General features: G+C 44.4%; 1 protein-coding gene across 10 annotated transcripts in view; it reads left to right on the top strand.

The window, feature by feature from the left end:
- The window catches only part of CLIP1 (CAP-Gly domain containing linker protein 1), a 771,076-nt gene that overhangs the window by 706,668 nt on the left and 42,403 nt on the right, over positions 1-22,005 (top strand). For all 10 annotated transcript variants that reach the window (XM_078667570.1, XM_078667568.1, XM_078667562.1 and 7 more), the window contains one exon: positions 12,306-12,361. In XM_078667570.1, coding sequence (XP_078523696.1) covers positions 12,306-12,361 — 56 coding nt within the window. The remainder of the gene's footprint in view (positions 1-12,305; positions 12,362-22,005) is intronic.

Below are 22,005 nucleotides of genomic sequence, written 5' to 3'. Positions count from 1 at the left end.
ATGTAGTAGTGGTCGGCTGTTGGAAGGAAGCCGATTGAGTTAGAAGTTGAGCTGAAGTAGGAGAGTTAAGATTAAATTGTGACAATGAATCCTGCTGATTATCAATAATAATTTGTGGAGACTTCTTCCTTCCTTTTTTGCCCTTCCTCTTTTTCGGGATAGCACCTTCCCTCTGACCCCTCATGGTGGGAGAGGAAAGATCCTCATCTGGAGGGTTTATAAAGAGAGTCGGAGTTCTCTCAATTGAGGGGGGAAGATGAGATACAGAGGATTGCGATAATTGTGTTATAGATAGATCAATAGACACCGATAAATCCACAGTCCCGGGAACCATTGGGGTCTCTTGTTGTGTACCAGGAACCAAAGTGCGTTGCGGTGTTATAGCTGTAGCCAGTAGTCCCAAGGAGGAACGCCTGGCTGCAGCTAGGTCCTGCGAAACCCTCCGTTCTAATAGAAGGACACCTTGATTGATAGCGTCATTCGCCTTAGCAATAAATTGATCTATTGGCCCTATGACCTGGGCAGTATGTGTAGGTTTGCTATTTCTGGTGATTCTGGGTGACATAATGACGAAGTCAAGGGACACGATATCAGAATGCAGAGCAACAAACCCAGAGAAAGAAGGTGTAGTGGGGGCACAAAATTAAATTGTCAATGGGGTGGCCCAGTCCAGTCTTACCCGGTCTTGAACGGGCTTAAACGGGCCCGCCCTTGGCCCGGGCTTAGCTCCGCGCTTGGCCCCGCGCGCGTCCCGCGTTGCGCGTCACTGTTCTTGCTAATGAACTCCCGGGTAGAGGGGGGGCGTGGCACTGGGAGGGGGCGCGGCTCCCCCGGGAAGAGGACACAGCTGAGGATGTTAGAGGCTGTTCCTCGCAGTCCCGGGGCCGCGCCTCTCACCTCCTCTGCGGCCTCGCGCTGCAAACTCCTTACACCGGCAGAAAACACAGGGCTAAAACAGGTAGCTGCTACTCCAGTAGCACGAGCAGAATTGTGGCACAGACAAACTCCTCCAGGCGAGCGGCTCCCGCAAAGCGGGGGCCGCGAGGAGTGAAGAGCACTTCGGTGGGGGCGGGCACTGGGAGGGGGCGCGGCTCCCCCGGGAAGAGGACACAGCTGAGGATGTTAGAGGCTGTTCCTCGCAGTCCCGGGGCCGCGCCTCTCACCTCCTCTGCGGCCTCGCGCTGCAAACTCCTTACACCGGCAGAAAACACAGGGCTAAAACAGGTAGCTGCTACTCCAGTAGCACGAGCAGAATTGTGGCACAGACAAACTCCTCCAGGCGAGCGGCTCCCGCGAAGCGGGGGCCGCGAGGAGTGAAGAGCACTTCGGTGGGGGCGGGCACTGGGAGGGGGCGCGGCTCCCCCGGGAAGAGGACACAGCTAAGGATGTTAGAGGCTGTTCCTCGCAGTCCCGGGGCCGCGCCTCTCACCTCCTCTGCGGCCTCGCGCTGCAAACTCCTTACACCGGCAGAAAACACAGGGCTAAAACAGGTAGCTGCTACTCCAGTAGCACGAACAGAATTGTGGCACAGACAAACTCCTCCAGGCGAGCGGCACCCGCGAAGCGGGGGCCGCGAGGAGTGAAGAGCACTTCGGTGGGGGCGGGCACTGGGAGGGGGCGCGGCTCCCCCGGGAAGAGGACACAGCTGAGGATGTTAGAGGCTGTTCCTCGCAGTCCCGGGGCCGCGCCTCTCACCTCCTCTGCGGCCTCGCGCTGCAAACTCCTTACACCGGCAGAAAACACAGGGCTAAAACAGGTAGCTGCTACTCCAGTAGCACGAGCAGAATTGTGGCACAGACAAACTCCTCCAGGCGAGCGGCACCCGCGAAGCGGGGGCCGCGAGGAGTGAAGAGCACTTCGGTGGGGGCGGGCACTGGGAGGGGGCGCGGCTCCCCCGGGAAGAGGACACAGCTGAGGATGTTAGAGGCTGTTCCTCGCAGTCCCGGGGCCGCGCCTCTCACCTCCTCTGCGGCCTCGCGCTGCAAACTCCTTACACCGGCAGAAAACACAGGGCTAAAACAGGTAGCTGCTACTCCAGTAGCACGAGCAGAATTGTGGCACAGACAAACTCCTCCAGGCGAGCGGCACCCCTTTGTTGTTCCTAAGTGGCAGTGGAAAGAATAGAGCCAAGATAATTGCTCCATAATTCTGCAAGCAACGTTGTAAGTTTTCCATTGGGAAGAAAATGCAACGACCTGAGGTGTTTTTCCTGTGGTTCTGCTAGGGTAAATGGAACAATCTATATTTTACAGTCAAGTAAATGATTTCATTAACTCTGCCACAAGGCTCATCATAGGTTCTAAAAGAAACAACCGTATAACGCCTAAACTGGCTTCCACTTGAAACAAGGACACAACAAAGAATTTCCTGCATGACCCATAAAGCATTACCGCTTCAACACCCTGATATACTGCACACAAAAACTTGAGCTCTCTTGTGACTCTTGATCCTCTAGAAGTCTCAGCACCTTACTGATGAAGCCACAGATATTCCTTAAAAAGAAAACTTACAATCAAGCTTTCTCAGGTATTGCCACAAGAATCTGCAACTCCCAGCCCTGTGAAATCAGACTGAATCCCTCAGCGACATCTTTCAAAAGGAAGTTAAAGAGCTACTGATACACATGTCCACTTTCCAAGCACTCAAGGACACTTTCCTAACTCTTCTTTACTAATTGACTGTTATGATTGTATTTTGATCTGTTGGTTTATTGGAACTACTTCATGTACTTTTCGTGATCACTAAATTGTAAAGCTCTCTGATACCCCCCAGGGTTCATGTTCGTGCTATATAACGTTGTTTGAGACATCATGGGTTTCACTGAATTTCTAAGTGGTTATTCTGCAGTTTTATCCCACAGTCGGTTTGCTGCATTATTAATAATTTGTAACACAAATAGGGCAACCCAATATTTTCCAAGGGACTGGGTATCATCAGTAACAATTAAACAATGTTCCTTGAGGATTCATTCACGCAATCAATTCAATATCCAACTTTGTCACATATGCGAACAAATTATTCACCAATCAGGGTAATTCTTAAAAAAGGTATATATTATCAATTTTCATATTTATAGTTCGAATTAATCACAACAGTCATACAAAAATCTCTTAAAACCATGAAAATACATACACATTTTTTCCATGTACGGCAACAAAAACACTACTACATCAGTTGTGAAAATAATAGTAGCTTTGCGACACCCTTTTGTTAGACACTTAGTATGGATTGTACATCACTTGAGCCATACATTATAAATAATTAAACATTTGCATTAATTATTTTGTTTATGAAATCACTCAATATATAACAAAGAGGATGTTATTGCGTCGATGTTTCGGTCACTGAACGGCCACAAAAGTCCACTAGACCATCTTCTGGACGGTATGTTGCACCATGAATCTCATGAACAGAATAGATTGGCACCATTAGAACAAAAGTCTCGTACGATTCTATCTATATTCAGCAGGAATTAATCACCACATGGCTCGACAAACAGTCAAAAGACAAAAGGAAGTTAAAGAGCTACTGATAAATGTCTGCTGTATTACCCCACTTTCCAGGCACTCTAGGACACTCTCCTCACCATCCTTTACTATTTGTCTGTTATGATTGTATTTTGATCTGTTGGTTTATTGTTACTACTTCATGTACTTTTCATGATCACTAAATTGTAAAGCTCTCTAATACGCCCAGGGTTCATGTTCGTGCTGTATAAAAAAAAAATTTAAAAAATTGTTTGGGACATCATGGGTTTCACTGAATTTCTAATTGCTTATTCTGCAGTTTTATCCCACAGTCGGTGTGCTGCATTATTAATAAGTCATTCATGGGCCTACCTCTTTACATGACCATTTGTGTGCATGCTGAGCTGTCTGCCCATGCTATTTACTGTGCATGTACTAATTCCATGACTGTTGGGCCTATTATGAGTGGTTGGCATCCGGCCCAAGTTTGTTTTCCCCTCTTGAATCACCGCCCCTCTTCACTGATACTGTGGTCAGGGGGGATTTCAGGGAGAAGAGTGATACGCTGATTATGGTCTCATGGGGAACAACATGCAGGAGTCTGAATGAAAATCTCAAAGTGTGGTGTTTTCATGTTAATTGTAATCCCAACGAGGCCTTTAACTCCTATACCAGCACGATGGAGATTAACTTGGAACTCCTAATGAGGCCAGTGCTCTCATTTTTGGGGAACCGGCTCCTATTTTTCCTCATCGGATATTGAGCAAGAGGGGGAAAAACAAGCACAGGAAAGGTGGAAGATAAAGACAGAAAACCATCGCACAAGGAGAATGCAGGGACCGGTAAGAGAGAGATAATGGGGCAGCAGTGCCTGGAAGTGGATTAAAGAGGCATGAGGTGAATTCAAGACTACGCAGCTTTGGTATTTGGAGCACCGAAATGTAATAGTGCCGTCGGCCGCGGACTTCTGAGCATAACTTTGTGCACCATCACTCATTCTTTTGCCAACTTCCACTGAACGAGACCCTCTGAGTTAGGATAGGAGCCCGTAACCCCACAGCTCCATGTTTCTGATACGTCTTGTCTGCAGCTAATGTACTAACTTCCAGTATTACCGAGTTGGTATGTGCACTGTAAATAGCACCTTTGGTGAATAGTGGGCATGCGAGCCCGTTCTGCATCTGCGAGCAGCTTCAAAACTTGTGCATCATACGTTCCACTCTTCTCTGAAAACTCAATCAGTTTGCACCATTTTTGTCTAGAGCTAAAGTCAGGAGCTTTTATTTTGTTGTGCTCTCTGTCACACACCCTGCGTTAACAGTGAAAAACTGATTTACCTAATTTTTTCTCAATATATTAAACTTTACTTAATATACTTGCTGCTCTTTCTTACTATTAGTTAGGGCGTCAGAAGTGAAGGACTTGGAGTGGATACTGCCAAAGAAAAGATGCTACTTTGCCTTCCTCAGTCACACTTCTGTAGTGTTAAACAGCAAAGCATGTACCTAACGTTTTTGCTTATATTTCAAGAGCAAGCTTCAGAATCTATAGCTATTTGAGGCTATAATCAAACTTTGCAAGCATTCTCCCTCCCTTCATAGGTTACTGCTTTAGAATAATTCGTAATTGTGAGATATATTGAGGCTTAAACATACTAGAAGAAATATTTAACAGTAGTGTTAGTTCTCAGATCCTTTGAATGCATGTGATCGTCATCTAGCCAAATTGGGACTTTCTAAAATGGAAGTTTAACAGCGGACTTAACAACACACCTTTCCTTGATTACCAAAAAAGCTCCCAGATTTCCGTTTTTACTTACGTTTATGCATGTTTTCTGTGTAAGTATTTTTTTAATGGAAATATAGAAGAAATTGGTCTTCTTTAGGGTGACATATGATTTCAGTCATAACTATCAGGTCAAAATGTGTGAAAATAAGCAGCAAGGGGATTTAAGGAAAGGGAAGAAATATCCTTAAATAGCTGTGTTTGTGTACGGGTGTTCGACAATGCTTTTAGTCGTGCATTGTTTTAGTTGTATTTTGTGCTAAAACCAACAGGCATCTGCGTAAGAGTGCATATTTATAGTTTGGATAATGTCTAAATATACTAGTTGCATTTTACAGAATTCAAGATTCTCGAATATTGGATCTATCATAGCACCGAGACCGCGCTCCTTGAGGTTTCTGAAACCATTAAAGGGGTGTTGGATACCGGGGGCAAAGTCATGTTGGTGTTGTTGGATTTGTCGGCGGCTTTTGACACCGTCCCCCATGATGGCCTTCTCGCAAGACTCTTCGAGATTGGTCTCCGGGGGACGGTGCTCAAATGGTTTTCGTCTTTCTTAGCCGGCCGCCGGCAGACGGTCTGGACGCCACCTGACTCCGCCGTTATGCCGCCATTGGGAGTCGGGGTCCCTCAGGGCTCTATTTTGAGCCCGACCCTTTTTAACATCTTTATGACCCCACTGGCGGCGGTGGCGGAGTCGTTTGGTGCCCGGATCGTGTCGTATGCCGACGACACCCAGCTCCTCTTCTCTTGCGAGAGAGGGGCTGACTTTGACGGGGAGAGTATCCGGAGTTGCCTTGGGGCGGTGTTCGCATGGTTCCAACTGAACAGCCTCAAGTGCAACTCCGATAAATCGGAGGTACTCTTCTTCGGGTGCGATGTAGAGCCCAGCTGGCAGACCTGGTGGCCCGTCGACATGTTCCCACCATCCGGCTCCTCCCCTATGGCTAAAAACCTGGGGGTTAAGATGGATGTGGGGTTGACGATGAAGGCCCAGATTCTGGGGGTGACCGGCACCTGCTTTGGCCTATTAAAAATGCTGCGGAGGTTTTTGCCTCTTCTGTCTGAGGAGCACAGGAGGTTGACTGTGCAGGCTCTGATAGGCTCCAGGTTGGATTATGCCAACATTCTTTACCTGGGCCTACCAGAGTATCTGCTACAGCGGCTTCAAGTGGCGCAGAATGCGGCGGCCAGGGCCATTTTTGGTCTAAATAGACACAGTAGCGTCTCTGGGCTACTGCTGGCGCTACATTGGCTACCCATCCGCAAGCGGATTGCCTTCAAGGCTATGACTTTGGCCTATAAGGCGCTCCATGCGGTGGGGGCGAAGTATCTCCAAAAGAGACTGACCTTTTACCATCCGGCGCGGTCGTTGAGGTCTGAATCTCTACTCTTGGCGACGGTCCCTCGGGTTAAGAGGGCCCGCCTGGGTGGCCGTTCTTTTAGTTTATTGGTCCCACAGATGTGGAATTCGTTGCCGCTCCCACTTCGGGGGGCTACCTCTCTTTTTGAGTTTAGGAAAGGGCTTAAAACCCTGCTGTTCTCTCAGTAGGTTTCCAGGTTGTTCTTTTTTATTGTCTGTGTGCTGTTTATTTCTTTTAATCTGTGTTATGTTATTCTGCATTACTTCCCCTTACCTAAAGCGCCGGGACACTCTTTTTGAGTAACCGTTGCGCTATACAAAACTACAAATAACATAACATAACATAACATAACATCATAGATTCACATGCTTCCTCGTCGTCGAAGTGGGAGTCCCACGGTATTATATCAAAGCAATCATATTAGTAGCATATACCACAATGGCACTAGGCCATGAATTTATTAGCCTATATGTGACCTTTAAAAAAAAAAAAAAGGACCAGACTTAATCTACAACTATCAGACAACGGCACTCTCCAGGACCTTCCCCACAGACGCTAGCTCCCTTGGATGTTCTACCGCATGTCGTGTGAAGGGAGTCTTCCTTAGCTCTTCTCAGTAATTCTTCAAACCTTCTGATTTCAAGAAACTTCTCTTCAGGTCAGATATATACATCTTTCTATATTTCATTGGGACATTCTAACCATGTCAGACCATTCTAGGAAGGGATTATTCAGGCCATGTAACACCTGTTGCAAAAAGAGACTTTATATTGATGATCCTCATAAAAAGCTCATTTAATGCATCTATCCTGATCACACAGTCAAAGGCGGTAAAATATGACGCACTTTCTCACAGAAGACCCTCAAGTACAGAGAGGAAAGACTTCTGTTGTGGCTACAGAGGATTAAATCTAAAGACAAACTTGTGTCTGAGGCAGATTCTCTTACATCTGGCAAATCGCTAAAAAGGGGTAGGTCCTCTGATAAAGAGCCTTCTGAAAACCCTAAAAAGGCCCTCAAGAAAACACACCATGAGACACCTGGTCATTCTAAGAAATATCAGGAGAAATCTCATCGTAGACCTAACTTAAAGGTTTCTTCTGAGCTTTCTAAGCCATCTGAAAAACGTATACCTGGCAAAAGGTCTTCAAAAATCCCTCTTGTTGACAACAGGATCTACTCTTGTTGAAAAAATAAAGATTTGTACATCTTCTATTCCTTCGACGATGCTCTTGTCGACTACATCGACGACGTTGACGTCTACATTCACTACGGCGTCATCGCCATTGATGATAATGTTATCCCTGACAGCGTGGACGACCATTGTTACATGTAGACTGTTGACGACTTGGAAGTCAAATCCATGTCGACGGATATCTCTAAGAAACTAGTGTCGACGGAGCTCCTGTTGATGACAACACTGTCGACGACATAGTCGAAGACAACTTTTTGGATGGCACTTCAATCAGAAACACTGGTTTTGTCTGGATAAAACACTAATACATCTTCTACAGGTGTCCGGCAACTATCTGGAGCAGCTGTTCTCTCTGGGCAGGGCTGGCTGAAAGCGTCAACATTTAGACCAGAAGTTCAGATGAAAATCCTGGATATGCCATATGACGAGAAGCATTGTTTTGAAAACATATTAATGAAGCTCTGCAATCCATTAAGACGGATACTGACACAGCCAAGGCCTTGTGAACATTGCAGTTTTGCAAACAACCCTTTTGAGGAGCCATAGGAAAAAGTTCCTACTCTTACAGAGGAGGATTCCAGAATTTTAGGCAACAATATCAGCCTTACCAAGGGCTATATAGGCAGCAATATGTGCAGCAGTGCAGGCAGCCATTTGCAGCGGTTTACAATCAACCAGCCAGAGGAAAACAGCCTACCAGGGGACAAGATGTTAACAGAATACAATGATCTTTCCGCCAGCTACCTTCCCCAAATTCCAAGAATCAACTAGGATTGCGTATTCCTCATTATATTCACCAGTGGTCCAGCATAACATCAGACAAGTGGGTCCTAGACATCATAGATCAAAGGCATACCTTCAAATTCATCAGCAAACCACAGAATGTGCCTCCAAGACAGACGTTTGCTCGCTATCTGAAACAACGATTGAAAGAAGTCGCTATCATGTTGCAGAAAGAGGTGATGGAGAAGGTTCGAAATCCTCAGCAGGGCACTGGCTTCTATTCCTGTTTCTTACTGATCAGGAACAAATCAGGAGACTGGCGCCCAGTCTTGGATCTTCGTAAGTTGAACAAATACCCCAAAAAATTGTCATTCTGGATGGTCACCCTGCAAGATATCTTACACATTCTCAATCATGGGGACTACATGACCACTTTTGACCTTCAAGACGCATACTTTCACGTCCCAATCTATCACAGCCATCGGAGATACCTTCATTTCGAGGTAGCTGGCACTCACTTTCAGTTCAGAGTGCTCCCCTTTGGACTACGATCAGCTCCAAGAATATTCACTAAGTGCATGGCCCCGGTAGCAGCACGTCTGAGACTAAACGGAATTGAGGTCTTTCTGTATTTAGACGATTGGCGAATAAAAGCTCCAACATTCCAACAAGCCACAGCAGACACTGCTCTATGCCTTTCGTTATTCAAACAATTGGGTCTCAAACCAAATCTGCAGAAATCAACTCTCGAACCGACAACATCATTAATGTTTCTAGGAGCAGTCTTAGACACCTGGTCAAACAAAGCTTTTGTCGCTCCAGAGCGACAGGACAATATCAGGATACTGGCCCAAAGACTTTGCAAAGGAAAGTCAGTTTCTGTCCTACTATACAAGTAATTTCTGAAAATGGGCTCCTCCTGCATTCCTCTGATACCAACAAGCAAAGTTTATATGTGTCCCCTACAGGAGCAGTTAGACAAACTGTGGTTTCCAGTTCCGGGCTCATTCGATGATGTGATACTGATACCATCCAACTCTATATAGCTTTCATCATTGTTGGGGTTATCACCCAATATTTCTCAAGGGATTACTTTTCTCTCTCAAGCAACAGATCTTGTCATCACCACATATGTGTCCCTGTAGGCATGGGGCACTCACCTTCAAGAGCTATCAGTCAGTGACAAATGGACAACTTCTGGAAAAATAATGCAAATAAATCGTCTAGAACTGAAGGCCATATCTCTGGCGCTGTTGTCATTCCTCCCCAAAATTGCAGCCTCGTAGGTTCTTATCCGTACGTACGGACAATACCACCAGCATGCACTACCTAAACAAACTTGTCATGAGTGGGAACTCGATTCTCAGTTTCTCCAGGACATTTTCCATTGGTGGGGCACACCGAAACTCGATCTTTTTGCGCCCAAGACAAACAAGAAATTACAATATTACGCAAGCTGGCATCCCCAGAGAGGATCCTGTGGAAATGACTTTTTGATCGGTTGGTCGAAAATGTGCTTACGCTTTTCCCGCAATTTGTCTGATACTAAGGGTTCTCAAGAAAATGAAGAGAGAACCATATAGAGTAATCCTAAATGCTCCATATGATCCCCGGCAATTCTGGTACTTCTTTTTCTCTCAGATTTTAATGTCGGGCTAGATGTCAGAGGAATGTGTTGTTGTTCTGAGAGAAAAAGAAGTATCAGGCTCCAAGGGACAAATACTTCATCCCAACCCAACTTCCTTTCACTTGTTGGACTGGATCCTGACTACCATCAGCTCGGACCATTAGATATTCCCAAAGACTGCAGAGAAATACTCTCTAAAGAGCAAGCAGAATCCACAAATAAGTCATACCAATTTAAGTGGAAGTACTTCCGTATGTGGTTCAAGAAAAAGAATTATATTCATTTCTCGCAACACCAGTACAGATTTTACCTTATCTTCTTCAGTTAGCCAAGGCTGGCCTTTCACATTCATCAATAAAAGTGCACTTAGCAGCAATTTCTCGCTTTAGGATATCGAGGAACTCATCATCTCTATAGTCTGCAAGATTAATTAAACAGCTCCTCAAAGGACTCTTTAGAGTTTTTCTGCCAGTGAAAGAGCCTCTTCCTTCTTGGCATCTAAACATGGTATTGAGTCAGTTAATGCAGTTAATGAAAGGCCCTTTTGAACCAATACACTAAACACAGTTGAAATATTTGTCATGGACGACTGCTCTGTTACTAGCACTAACATCAGCAAGAAGAGTTAATGAATTGCAAGCATTCGCTATAAAACAACCGTTTATGCAATTAAAAAAAAAGACAAATTTATAGTAAGGACTAACCCTAAATTTATACTCCAAAGTACCTTCGGATTTCCATCTCAATGAACCTATTGTACTAAAGACATTCTTTCCAAACCCACAGACTATTGCGGAGAGATCTCTACATACTTTGGATGTTAAAAGGTGCATTAAGTTTTATTTACACAGAACAAAACATTTTCGAAAATCTGATCAATTGTACATTGCCTGTGGCAATTTGAATAAAGAACTACCAGTCTCTAAATCTTCTATTGCAAGACGGACTGCAACAGCCATTCAATTCTGCCATAACGCTGCAGGACAAACCTATTCTACTAGAGTGAAGGCTCATTCAACAAGAGCTGTTTCTACGTCCACAGCGTTATTTGCTGGTGTTCCAATTCAGCAAATCTGCTGAGCAGCCACATGGTCCACCATGCATACCTTTACCCAGCATTATTGCCTGGATGTTACAGACAATGCTGATATGGAAGTGGGACCGGCTGTCTTGCGACATGCATTTCAGAAAGGTAAGCCTTTCTTTTTATGCATTTTTCTCCCACCATCCGCTATGGTTATGTTATTACTTTTATTATGCTTGTGCAAGTATTGGCTATATTTTCATAATTATGATATGCTATTATGTATTTGTTACTACTAGCTACTCTGATTCAAACATGTGAATCTATGAAAGATCCAATACTAGAAAAGAAAATAAGTTACTTTCCTGTAACTGTAGTTCTCCAGTATTTTAGATTCACATGCGACCCAACCTTCTCTCCTAGAGGCTCCCTTTTACTTTTGGGATTATATTTATTCCCACTTGTGCTTAAAAATCTGAGGGAGCTAGCTTCTGTCGGGAAGGTTCTTGAGAGTGCTGTCGCCTGATTGGTTGTAGATTAGGTTTGGTCCTTTTTTTTAAATTAATTGGCATAGTGCCAGTGTGGCCTATGCTACTAATAGCTTTGCTATAATACCGCGAGACTCTCACTTCGACGACGGAGAATGATTCAAGCATGTGAATCTATGAAAGATACCAATACTGGAGAACTACAGATTCAGGTAAGTAATTTATTTTCCTATTATAGATGAATGGCGATAAGATGGGTAAAAGTAAATGTTAGTAAATAGAAACAGGTTAAAAGTAAATGCCATAAACTAGGAGTTTAATGTATAATCTGCATGATATGACCATGCTGTGGTCTAGCTTTGTTGCTGGATCTCATAGCACCATAATTGAATACTAGATATTGCAGCATGTCTCCTTATTTGTTGCTTATGACCAACCAAATGCATTGTTCTAAATTGCTGTGATAGAATATGGATAGCCCAGTTTAAGGAGAAGTATTATTGGATCATTAAATATGATATGCAAATACACAGTCTAAGTTCTGTGCCTCCTTCACAGACCACATTGTGCCTTCAAATATATTTTGATGCTCCCATATGTGCATGTCCTAATATGTTGCACCTTTTGTTTAGGTGATGCTGTTTTCAATAGCCAGCTACAAGAAGAGAAGTCATCAGTGGATAGTCAGGTACATAATTTAAGATGTCTTTTGAGATGATCCTCGATTGAATTAGAATGTGCTTATAACCTACACCTCTACTGCTGTAGTTGTATGAATGTAGTGAAGAAGAGTCATCAAGGTGCGAATAGATAACCATAGCTAGTTGCCTCACGATGATCAAAAGGTTTTGTTAAGTGAGAGAACCTGATCCTAACAAGTTCGTTATTGGAAAGGAGAAAGCAGCAGAATCCATTGTTGGGCTCTGGAATGGACCTCAACCCATTGGATTCTGAAAATCTGGAGACATGAGGTGCTCCTTGTTTAGTAATTAACATAAGGCTAAGCCTATAAATGCAACATGCTTTATGATTTATGCTTTTAAAGCACCCCAGGAAACTGCTGTTACTACGTTGTTGCTATATTGATTGTATTGTTTTTGCATTTTTTACTTATGTGTTTAAAATTGGTTGTTTATTATTAATATTCACAACAGCAAATTACATATTCTTTGATATATTTATAATGACCACAATTCCATGTCATAGAATCAAATGGAATTCAGAAAAGGGCAGCAAAGAAGAGCTTGAATTGTACAATACTTGCATTAGTATTTTCACATAAAAATGCCTACATTTTACAAACAAAATCCCCCATTCAGACAAGTCTGGTCAATAATTTATTAGCTCTACCTGCAAATGATAGGTGTCAACATTTGAGTCCTCGCACTTTGGAAAAGAGTGTGCATTTAAAAAATCTGTGAACTTTCCTCCCCATTCCTTGGTATCAGTTAGCCCCTAACACCATCCATTTGTGAATAAATAAGAGAACTTCTTCAGTTCAAAGGGTTTAGCTCTCATCGTCTGATGGGGCATGATATTTCTGCATTTCCTTGCAATGCAGAAGCAATTACTGGTTGTTAAGTTTAGACAAATGGTCTGTGCTTGTTTTGGACTGAATGTGTGGTCTGTTTCACATTTGTGAGAACACGTCTCTCATACTTTCTGTTGCCACCTTAGCAGGTTATTTCTACAGAGCAGGTATCACAAATTATGCTGCAGTAGTTCAGTGCCATGACAAATGACCATTGTTACGTCTCATTTGCTTCGGATATTTATTCATTCACTGCAGCATTATCAGTTGGTCATTCCTTGGTAATGTGTAAGAAAGAATGTTTTTGATGCTATTGAACACCTTTTTCCAGAATAACTGTGGTATTGGACAAGGCTGCCATATGTGCTTAGAATTTACCCTTACAGAATACATTGCTTGAATGCTGGTGCTGCTGATGAGATGGTACCTAGTGTGATTCTCAAAGTGGAAAATGATACCTATATCACAGTTGTCTCTGCAGTGACATTTAGTGCCTAAGCAGCTATCAATGCAGTTTGTCTATTGTATGAAACAAAATAGGGAAGAATTTTGAGATTACTCTTAGATACTGTGTAATGCCCCGTTAGATGCTAATAATCTCAATGCCTACTATTCCGCAACAAAGCCCTTTAAGAGTATGGCGGTATAGAGCTCCTTCTTTTCTGGGGATATAATGTCACTGTTGCCTCACCATCAACCCATCAAACTCTGTATCCAGTTACAAGCCAAACCACTCGGTTAATAGCAATTGGATGCCAGAAGTAGGGGCTTTGGGAATGGGGTGAAGCGAGTTTCAACTAAGGAACACAAGCATTGTGATTAAAAACTCATTACTTGTAAGTAGTTGGGACACCATTTTCCCTTGTCACAGTCTGTAATCAAATGAGAATAGTCAAAATACTTAACCGCAAAAAACAAAGCATATGGTTATGCAATAATTCTGATACACTAATATTGCTGAATAACATAAATATTATCCATTCTGTCACAGAGGATTGTGGTGTTATTAGCAACAGCCTCGCCGGTCCCCAACATTATCCTATAACGCTGCAACAACATGTGGAGAAATGCCCATGTAGCAGCATTATGGATGTTGGGCAGATCGGGTACTTGCTGTTCAGAAGCAGACCTTTCCCTCAGGGGTGACTCATATTTGCTTTATGGCCCACCCACAGAACACCTTCAGGAGATTGTCTTCTGGACAGATGTGCATTGGCAGTCTCAAGACACGCTCATCTGCACAACACAGCTGTGATTGCGTTTCAGGCCTCTTTGCTCCAAATAGAAGAAAAAAATTGATTTCCAGAATGTCCTGATCATTGCACATACTAGCCCAAACGCAATTAACATCTAACTTGTGGCACAACACTCCTTCAGGTGAGAATAGCCTCTTACATAAAAATGGTCCCAGTGAAAACAGTAGATGGCTTTGAAATAAAAGGCGACTCAGGCCCGAAATGAGCTGGTCAGGTGAATACTTTGGGACACCAACAGGAGAGCTCCATTTGTCTTCTGATGTAATGATGAATAGGGAAATTATTTACTCTGGTGAAAACATCAAGTTTACCGACTACAGAGATTCAAAAGGTGGACCTTGCAACACATGCAGAGCCAGTGAAAGATTCTTGAAAGAAGGAACTGGGCAGTTCAAAACTATGCAGTAAATCCTGCCTCAGGGGCTGAGCGATCGATATGTCATGCCAATATGTCCTTAAAAGCCTTAACCACAACCTATAGTCATTGCAAAGAAGCTTCCTAGAGTGTCGTCTCAAAATCTTTCATTCCTCAAAAAGCAGGAATCATTAAGGCAGGGCATTCTCTAGCATACCATCCAATTTGTCCTCAAAATATGGTGTACATTGATACTATCATGGTCTTACATGACCTCTAGATGGTCTAACAATGGAGGAATGTGAGTTGGAGAAGAACGGAATGAAATCGGAAAAAAGCATGCATGGCCAGTGCATATACACCAAAACAACAGACATCTTTTTCTTCTGTACCGCGGCCAAAACCCAAATTGTCATATACATTTGAGGGAGAATCTGGTAGAGTCCTGAAGGCTGTGGCAACAATGGAAAATCGAACCTCTGCTCCTTCTCAAAAAGCAAGAAGGAAAATCAATGGGAGTAAAACTGTGGTATCTACATTTTCTCATGGAAAGTGATAAGGTTAAGCACTAAACTGGATGGACCCGTCTGTTAACAATTTGGCACTTATCCACTCAAATAGTTTTGCATAGTTGATGGGAACTTTCTGCTCAGATAGGCTGCTGCAACATTTTTCTTGCCAATACGTTTTGTTCCCTTCATAATACGAGATGCTATTTCTACCCTACACACACGACCTTCTCCAGATCCTCCAGTTTCCCAACACGTGGTTTCCCCTGTACATTTTTTACGGCCTTCAGTGTTTACCCAGTGTCTCTCAGGGTTTCTTTGTTAGTCTGCATGATCTGGCAAAGACCTATCGCGATGAACACTGTTTTTCTTAAATTGATTGATTGGACAACATGCTTTGGTGACCCTCAAACTGAGTCACTTGAAGATCCAATATTTGAACTATTCAAATTGGCATCTGTTTGCCAAACCTGGAGAGGTTTTTGGTCCATGGTCCAAGAGAACTGTATTTGACAAGTTTTATTTCGTTTCTTCCACCATTGAGACTGAACACTGGTAGTTCTCTGAAGATGACACTCTGTCTCAGAGATAGTGATTTATCAGCTTTGATGCACAAACACCCTCAAGGACAACCACCATGCACTCCTCAGCCAATTGACTGTGGGTGCCAAAACTGGATAATAGCAGATGAACTGGTAATGCTTCACCCAAGGAAGAGAACTGACCCAGGGCTGTGCAAATCAGCATGATAAGCAGTCTCTATACCAGTGTTAAAGGAGACCTCGTAATTTATATAGAACATTTATTTTTATGGCACCATCTACATCCATTGAACATCTAGAAATAACTGATGTGATGAATAAGTCAGTCATCCAGAGGATCAGCTAGTCATCTGGATACTAGTGAACATTCTCACTGTGGATCACTCCAACCAGGGTCAGCATTTAGGTATATGCCCTCTGTCCTATGTTGACAGTAAATGGGAGGAGAAACTGATATTGCTCACTTATCACAGAAGATCTGTGCTAGGTAAGGTGGAATGTGGATAAGAATGTTATCCCTGGTACAGCCAGTTCCGTCATGCCTTCTCTCCATATCTAGCACAGCATGCAGAAATACCCGACTTCAACCCAGTGGAGTCTAAGGTCTTTATGGGGGAGTTGGGAGACCATAATAACTAAAATATATCGCAAAATTCAGAATAACAGCCCCAATACACTAAATAAACTAGAGAAGCATGGCAGATGGTTTTTGGCCCATTGGATGAGGATAATTAGGTGGAGGGGTTGGAGTCCCCACGCCGTGCGGTGTTCACGACACGCTTGAGACTTATTCAATTTAAATATCTTCATCAGGTCTACTTCACAAGATATAGGCTTTGGTTTGCTGGGCTTATTGCCTCTTCCCATTGCTTGCGTTGTGGGGCTGCTTAGGGCACCTTCATACATATGGTATGGCAGTGTACGACTTTACTTTTGGAGGCGGGTGACCACTTGCCTTTCAGAGGTCCTAGGATGGGATATCCCACTGTCACCACGTATGAGTATTCTTCATATTACTGAGGGAATAGTAGGCAACAGATGCAAGCGTCACCTGTTGTTCCTAGGCCTCACATTAGCTAAACGTGCTCTTGCCAGGGCGTGGAAGGATGAGACCCAGCTTTCAGTTACAATATGGAAAAAGGCCTAGATTTTTCTATGGGTCTGGAAATACCGTTTTTTAAGTCGAGGGGATGCCCGCAAACACATCCTAAAATATGGAAGAGTTGGGCAGACTATGGAGGGCTTTACCTAGAACCCATTCCTCTAGCTTCAGCGATTGAGGGACTGCCGACTTGATTGTATTGACGTGGGACCTAGATCACTGTAGTTTCATGTCTGTAACCAGAACATATATTTTTTGGGGAGCATAGTGTTAATCCACAAAAAGATGTACAAATCACACCTATATATATATGCAATATATATATATATATATATATATATTATTTTTTTCAGATGAGCAGCAACAAATTCTATTTATGAAGTGTGATTTGTCGGAGTCTGATCTTCAATGCAATCATGTGTGTGTATATATAATTTCTTGTAAGAGATTATTTTGCTAAAAGTGTATATATATATATATATATATATATATATATATATATATATATATATATATATATATGTGAAAAGAGGTGCATGTAAGTGACAAGTGCATCACAAAGGGAGATTAAAAAGACGTACGACTCCTGCCTCCTTCAATTATTTCTTAAGCTTGGAGTCAAAAGGTGGGGTCCATTTACATCTGTAGTTGGCTGTGTTTCGACCTCGGGTCATTGGTCCTCAGCATGCCTGTCTAAGCGCATCCCTTATTTCAGCCTCCAGTAGGGGGCACATGCGCCAAACCTTTTGGTGCAGTACCCCTTCTGCCTGCTCTGACTTGATCTCATGGTTACCATCCACTCACTCCTAAGATTGTGCACAGTGGGCAACTACACTATTCCCTTGTAGGACAGGTCTGATTAGGAATGATTAACTAAGACCTAGACCTCTTCTGTATAAGGAAACATGAGAGCACCAAATCGCCATAGATCTACCTGCTGATAGAGAGCCTGTGGCAATGGGCCTTACAATATAGCATGTATATTACAGTCATCCACTTTTTGGGGATTGATTATAGCTTTACATCAGGCATTGACACTGAAAACATAAGTTGCAAATTTTCCAGGAGGTTTTCAATCCCTATCTTTAAGGGCTGGTGCCATCACCCTATTCAGCGCACCTGTAGGACTAGTTTGCCTCTTGTTTAAAGGCAGAGCCCGAGTCACGGGGGTGATCTGTTGTTGAATTGGATGATGTAGTCCTTTTATGCCTTCCCTCCAGCTCTTCTAATCTTGGGCCTCCTTCAGAAGGTCAGGGATCTGGGGTGCTCATGGATCAGGCCTCCCTGTCTAGGTCTGGTTTTCAAAACTACTCCATCTACTTTAGAAGGGGAACCTCTGCCTCTCAAATGGAAATACCTCCTGTCCTATGAAACTGGTTGCTGAGGAGCTGCCCTTTGTATACCGTTCTCTCTCCTTGGAGTCCTGGCTCCCAAGAAGTTCTTTATCAGAAGCTTGAGCAAGATCAAATGATTGTAAATCGTGTACTCTGCATTCTCAAAAAACATCAATTCATTTCGCTGCTACGTTGATGATTCCATGTCTTTTTCACGCTATGTGGCTGAGATGAGAGTGCAGGAGGAGACCTACAAGGCTTTGAGGGTGTTGCTGAAAAAGCTTGGGATGTGTTTCTCCTTGTTGAACAAGGCCTTCGAGACACCTGCTGGATTTGATGCATCCCTCTCCTCTACTTGGGATTTCAACTTCTGCTTGTTCCTTGCCTGTGGATGCATCACCATTTTCAGCAAACTATTGCCTCTGGCACCCCAGCTTGTTCTGGAAGACTTCCTTCCCTTGGCTCCAACTCATCCACCTTGACTCGTTCCTGGACTGTACTGATGCACATTTCCTCCCTGGTTTCATACCAGTAACTTCTTTAACAGCATCAATGTCAGCCACCGACCTGACTCCAATCTCCGAAAAATCAATGGCATCCATGCTTTCATCGCACTGAAAATTATAAAAGCGTAGCTAGTCAATATGCAACAGGACTCTAATCCTTGGCTTCATTATCTGAGACGCCCCTGGGGGTGCTGTTGGGTTATGACTGTGATGTGATGTGCCGAAGTCGTCTCGGCGACTAGTAGCGCTGAGTCTCTTACTGGTGAGACAAAGAATTGCTATACGATGGATGAAAGGCCCTCTACCGACAAGGCTGGACTAGCATTCTGATATGGCTTATTGCCACACTCAATCCGATGCTTACAATGCCCTCATGCCGACATGCAATCGGCCATGTGACATATGGGGACCATACCAGGCATACTTGATCCGTATGTCTGAAGACAATGGAGATAAAGATAATTGGGGAAATGCTGCCCCTGCAAATGATGCAGATATCGGCTAGTTAGGATCACTGTGGTGTGATGGCCTACTATTGAGATGAAAATGCTGCTGTGGAGGTTTGGGATGAAAGCTCGCATGATTCAGAATTAAGAGGGTGAAGTTGTGCTGTTATTGTATACTTCTGGCATAAAACGATAATAAAACGGGTTTTAGCCCATTTTATTATTGTTTTATTTTCCTTGTGCTGAGTCTTGGGGGCAGGGCCACAGTGACAACAGGCACTGAGGGGAATGGTATGTGCACTCCCTTCACTGTACATGACGATTTGGCACACCCTCTCAGGCTGGCCAAACCGTCCTACGCAATGAAAGTTTGAGAAACCAGGCTCAGACTCCCAGTCTGTCCTGGAGCGCAAATCGAGGGCGCTCAGGCCAATCCTGAAGATGCTTCAGGATCGGCCGCAGGGCGGGCTGGGAGTCTGTGCCTTCGGAGGAGAGGCACAGACGAGCACGAAGCGATGGTGGAGGGCAGCATGTAAGTTCTTTTTTATTTTTTACATGTTTCCCTCGTCCCCCTTTTCAGCCCCCCAACCCCCAGCCTCTTTACCATGACACCAGCCGCTCCTGGTGGTATAGGCATTGACGAGCAAAGTCACTCCTATTGCCTCTCCAACCAACTCTTCGGATAGGAGTTGAAACATATTCATGCCTTTGGAAAAAGAATGTTCTCCTCAGCCAGTTTAGCCTTACGATCATTGAACACAGTGTGCCTTCTGGGCAGGTACACCCATTCTTGTTGGGACATGGCCAGCAAGATATTGCCAGCTGTTTGAAAGACATCAGAGCCTCACTGGCTCAAACGATGCATGATGGCCAAGATTTGGTGAATTATGTCTTGCATGCGGCATTAGACTCAAATGCAGCATGTTTCAGTAGAACTATTGGCAACAGGGTAGTGCTTAGAAGGCCCCTCACTCCTGGATCAGATCACCTGGCTTTCAGGAGATGTCCAAGCATCTTTTTTTTTTTTTTTTTTTTTTTGGTTAAAAACTTTTATTGAGCAATCAGATAAAAAGTACAAAGATGGGCCTACAACCACACGGGCTGGCCGCTAAGTCGCAAAGCACGACACATGAGGTAAACAATCATGTCCGTGGCCAGGACGAAATCATAGAGTAAATATTGCTCCAGACATAGGACAGGACATAACAATTTTCTATATTAAACATTAAAATAACGAACACCAAACAAGGCGAATGCAGCAATCAAGTCAGCCCGGATGTCAGAGGGGAGGGCCACTAATCAGGAAAACAAAGGTGAATCAATGAGACTCGGCAAGGCCGGGGGAGAGGGGAAGCAGGGAGGACAGGAAAATCCTAAAACAGAATGAGAAATTTCGGGAACGTCAGCCTAGGGAGACAGGGTAATATCGGAGGTGTCGACCAAGGGAGGGGTACAAATTTCTCCACGATATGCATTCCATTGACCCCAAATTTTCGTCCACGCCCTGGGTCTGCCCCTAGCCACGTAGACGGTCTTCTCCCGGAACATGGACCAGTCCATGTTATCCTCCCACACCGAAACGTCTGGAGGTCGGGATGCGCCCCAAAGTTGCGCAATGTCACGCTTCGCGACCATGTAACCCAAGGTCGCCCATCTAGTCTGGGCCACAGAACAATCGGAGGGTTCCCACACGTTCAGCAGGCATCGTCGGGCCTCAGGCCGCAGGGCAACACCAGTCACAACAGTCATTATCGCAAGTACATCCACCCAGTAGGCTGCCACAACAGGGCACTCCCAAAGTATATGCATAAAGGTAGCGCTCATCCCACACCCACGCTTACATAAGCCATCAGGGGAAAAACCCATTACAACCAGACGCGGACCAGTCACATACACCCGGTGGAGGATCTTAAGTTGCACCAAACGAAGACGGGCGGGAATGGCGACTTCTTTCGGAGAGGAGAGTGCCGACTGCCAATCCTCGTCATCTAATTCCAATCCGTCACCGACCCACATCTCTCTGAGCCGGACCAACAAATCAGTGCGAGTATGAATCAATTTTTTGTAAATAAGGGAGATAGTGCTGTCGGGCAGGTGTCCATCTAGTATACGATCTTCAAGGGGGGAGGACTCGGGCAGGGCCACATCAGGAGTCAGAACGGAGGACAGGGCATGCCGGACCTGCAGATACCGGAAAAACTCTCTATCACTCAAGTAGTATTCTGCCTTAAGGGCCTGGAACGACTTCACGCTACCATTCAGACAAACATCACCCACTTTACAAATCCCAATCATATCCCAGCGTTCAAAGCCTTTAGTAGACCAGAGACACCCCAAACGTTCAGAAGCATAAAGCGGAGTCGCCAGCGTCAGTCGATTCTCCCATCCCAAACTCACATTCGCGGCGCGCCACACGTTGACTGCGGTCCTGGACGGGCCCGTAAGATGGCGCCCGGCCGATCTAGAATAAAGCGCTCTATTAAAGTCCCCTCCCGGCAGCTGGAACCTATCCATCTCAAAGGCCGGATCGCGACCCGGCGAATACATCGCGTGGTTAATGGCAGATAGCTGGGCAGCCCAGTAATATCTCTTGATATCGGGGAGCGCCATGCCCCCGTCGTACCAAGGGATGGTAAGTTTCGCAAGGGCTATACGTGGACGCCCGTCCCAAATCAGTTGTCTTTGCAGACTCTCGATCTCTCGAAAATAGGTAGCGGGAATGTCGTCATAAGAATTTTGAAGTGCGTAGAG

The sequence above is a fragment of the Lissotriton helveticus genome, chromosome 11, assembly GCF_964261635.1.
Source record: "Lissotriton helveticus chromosome 11, aLisHel1.1, whole genome shotgun sequence".
Lineage (NCBI taxonomy): Eukaryota > Metazoa > Chordata > Amphibia > Caudata > Salamandridae > Lissotriton > Lissotriton helveticus.
Note: the sequence above shows the minus strand (reverse complement) of the source record. Positions and strands in the feature narration are given on the sequence as shown.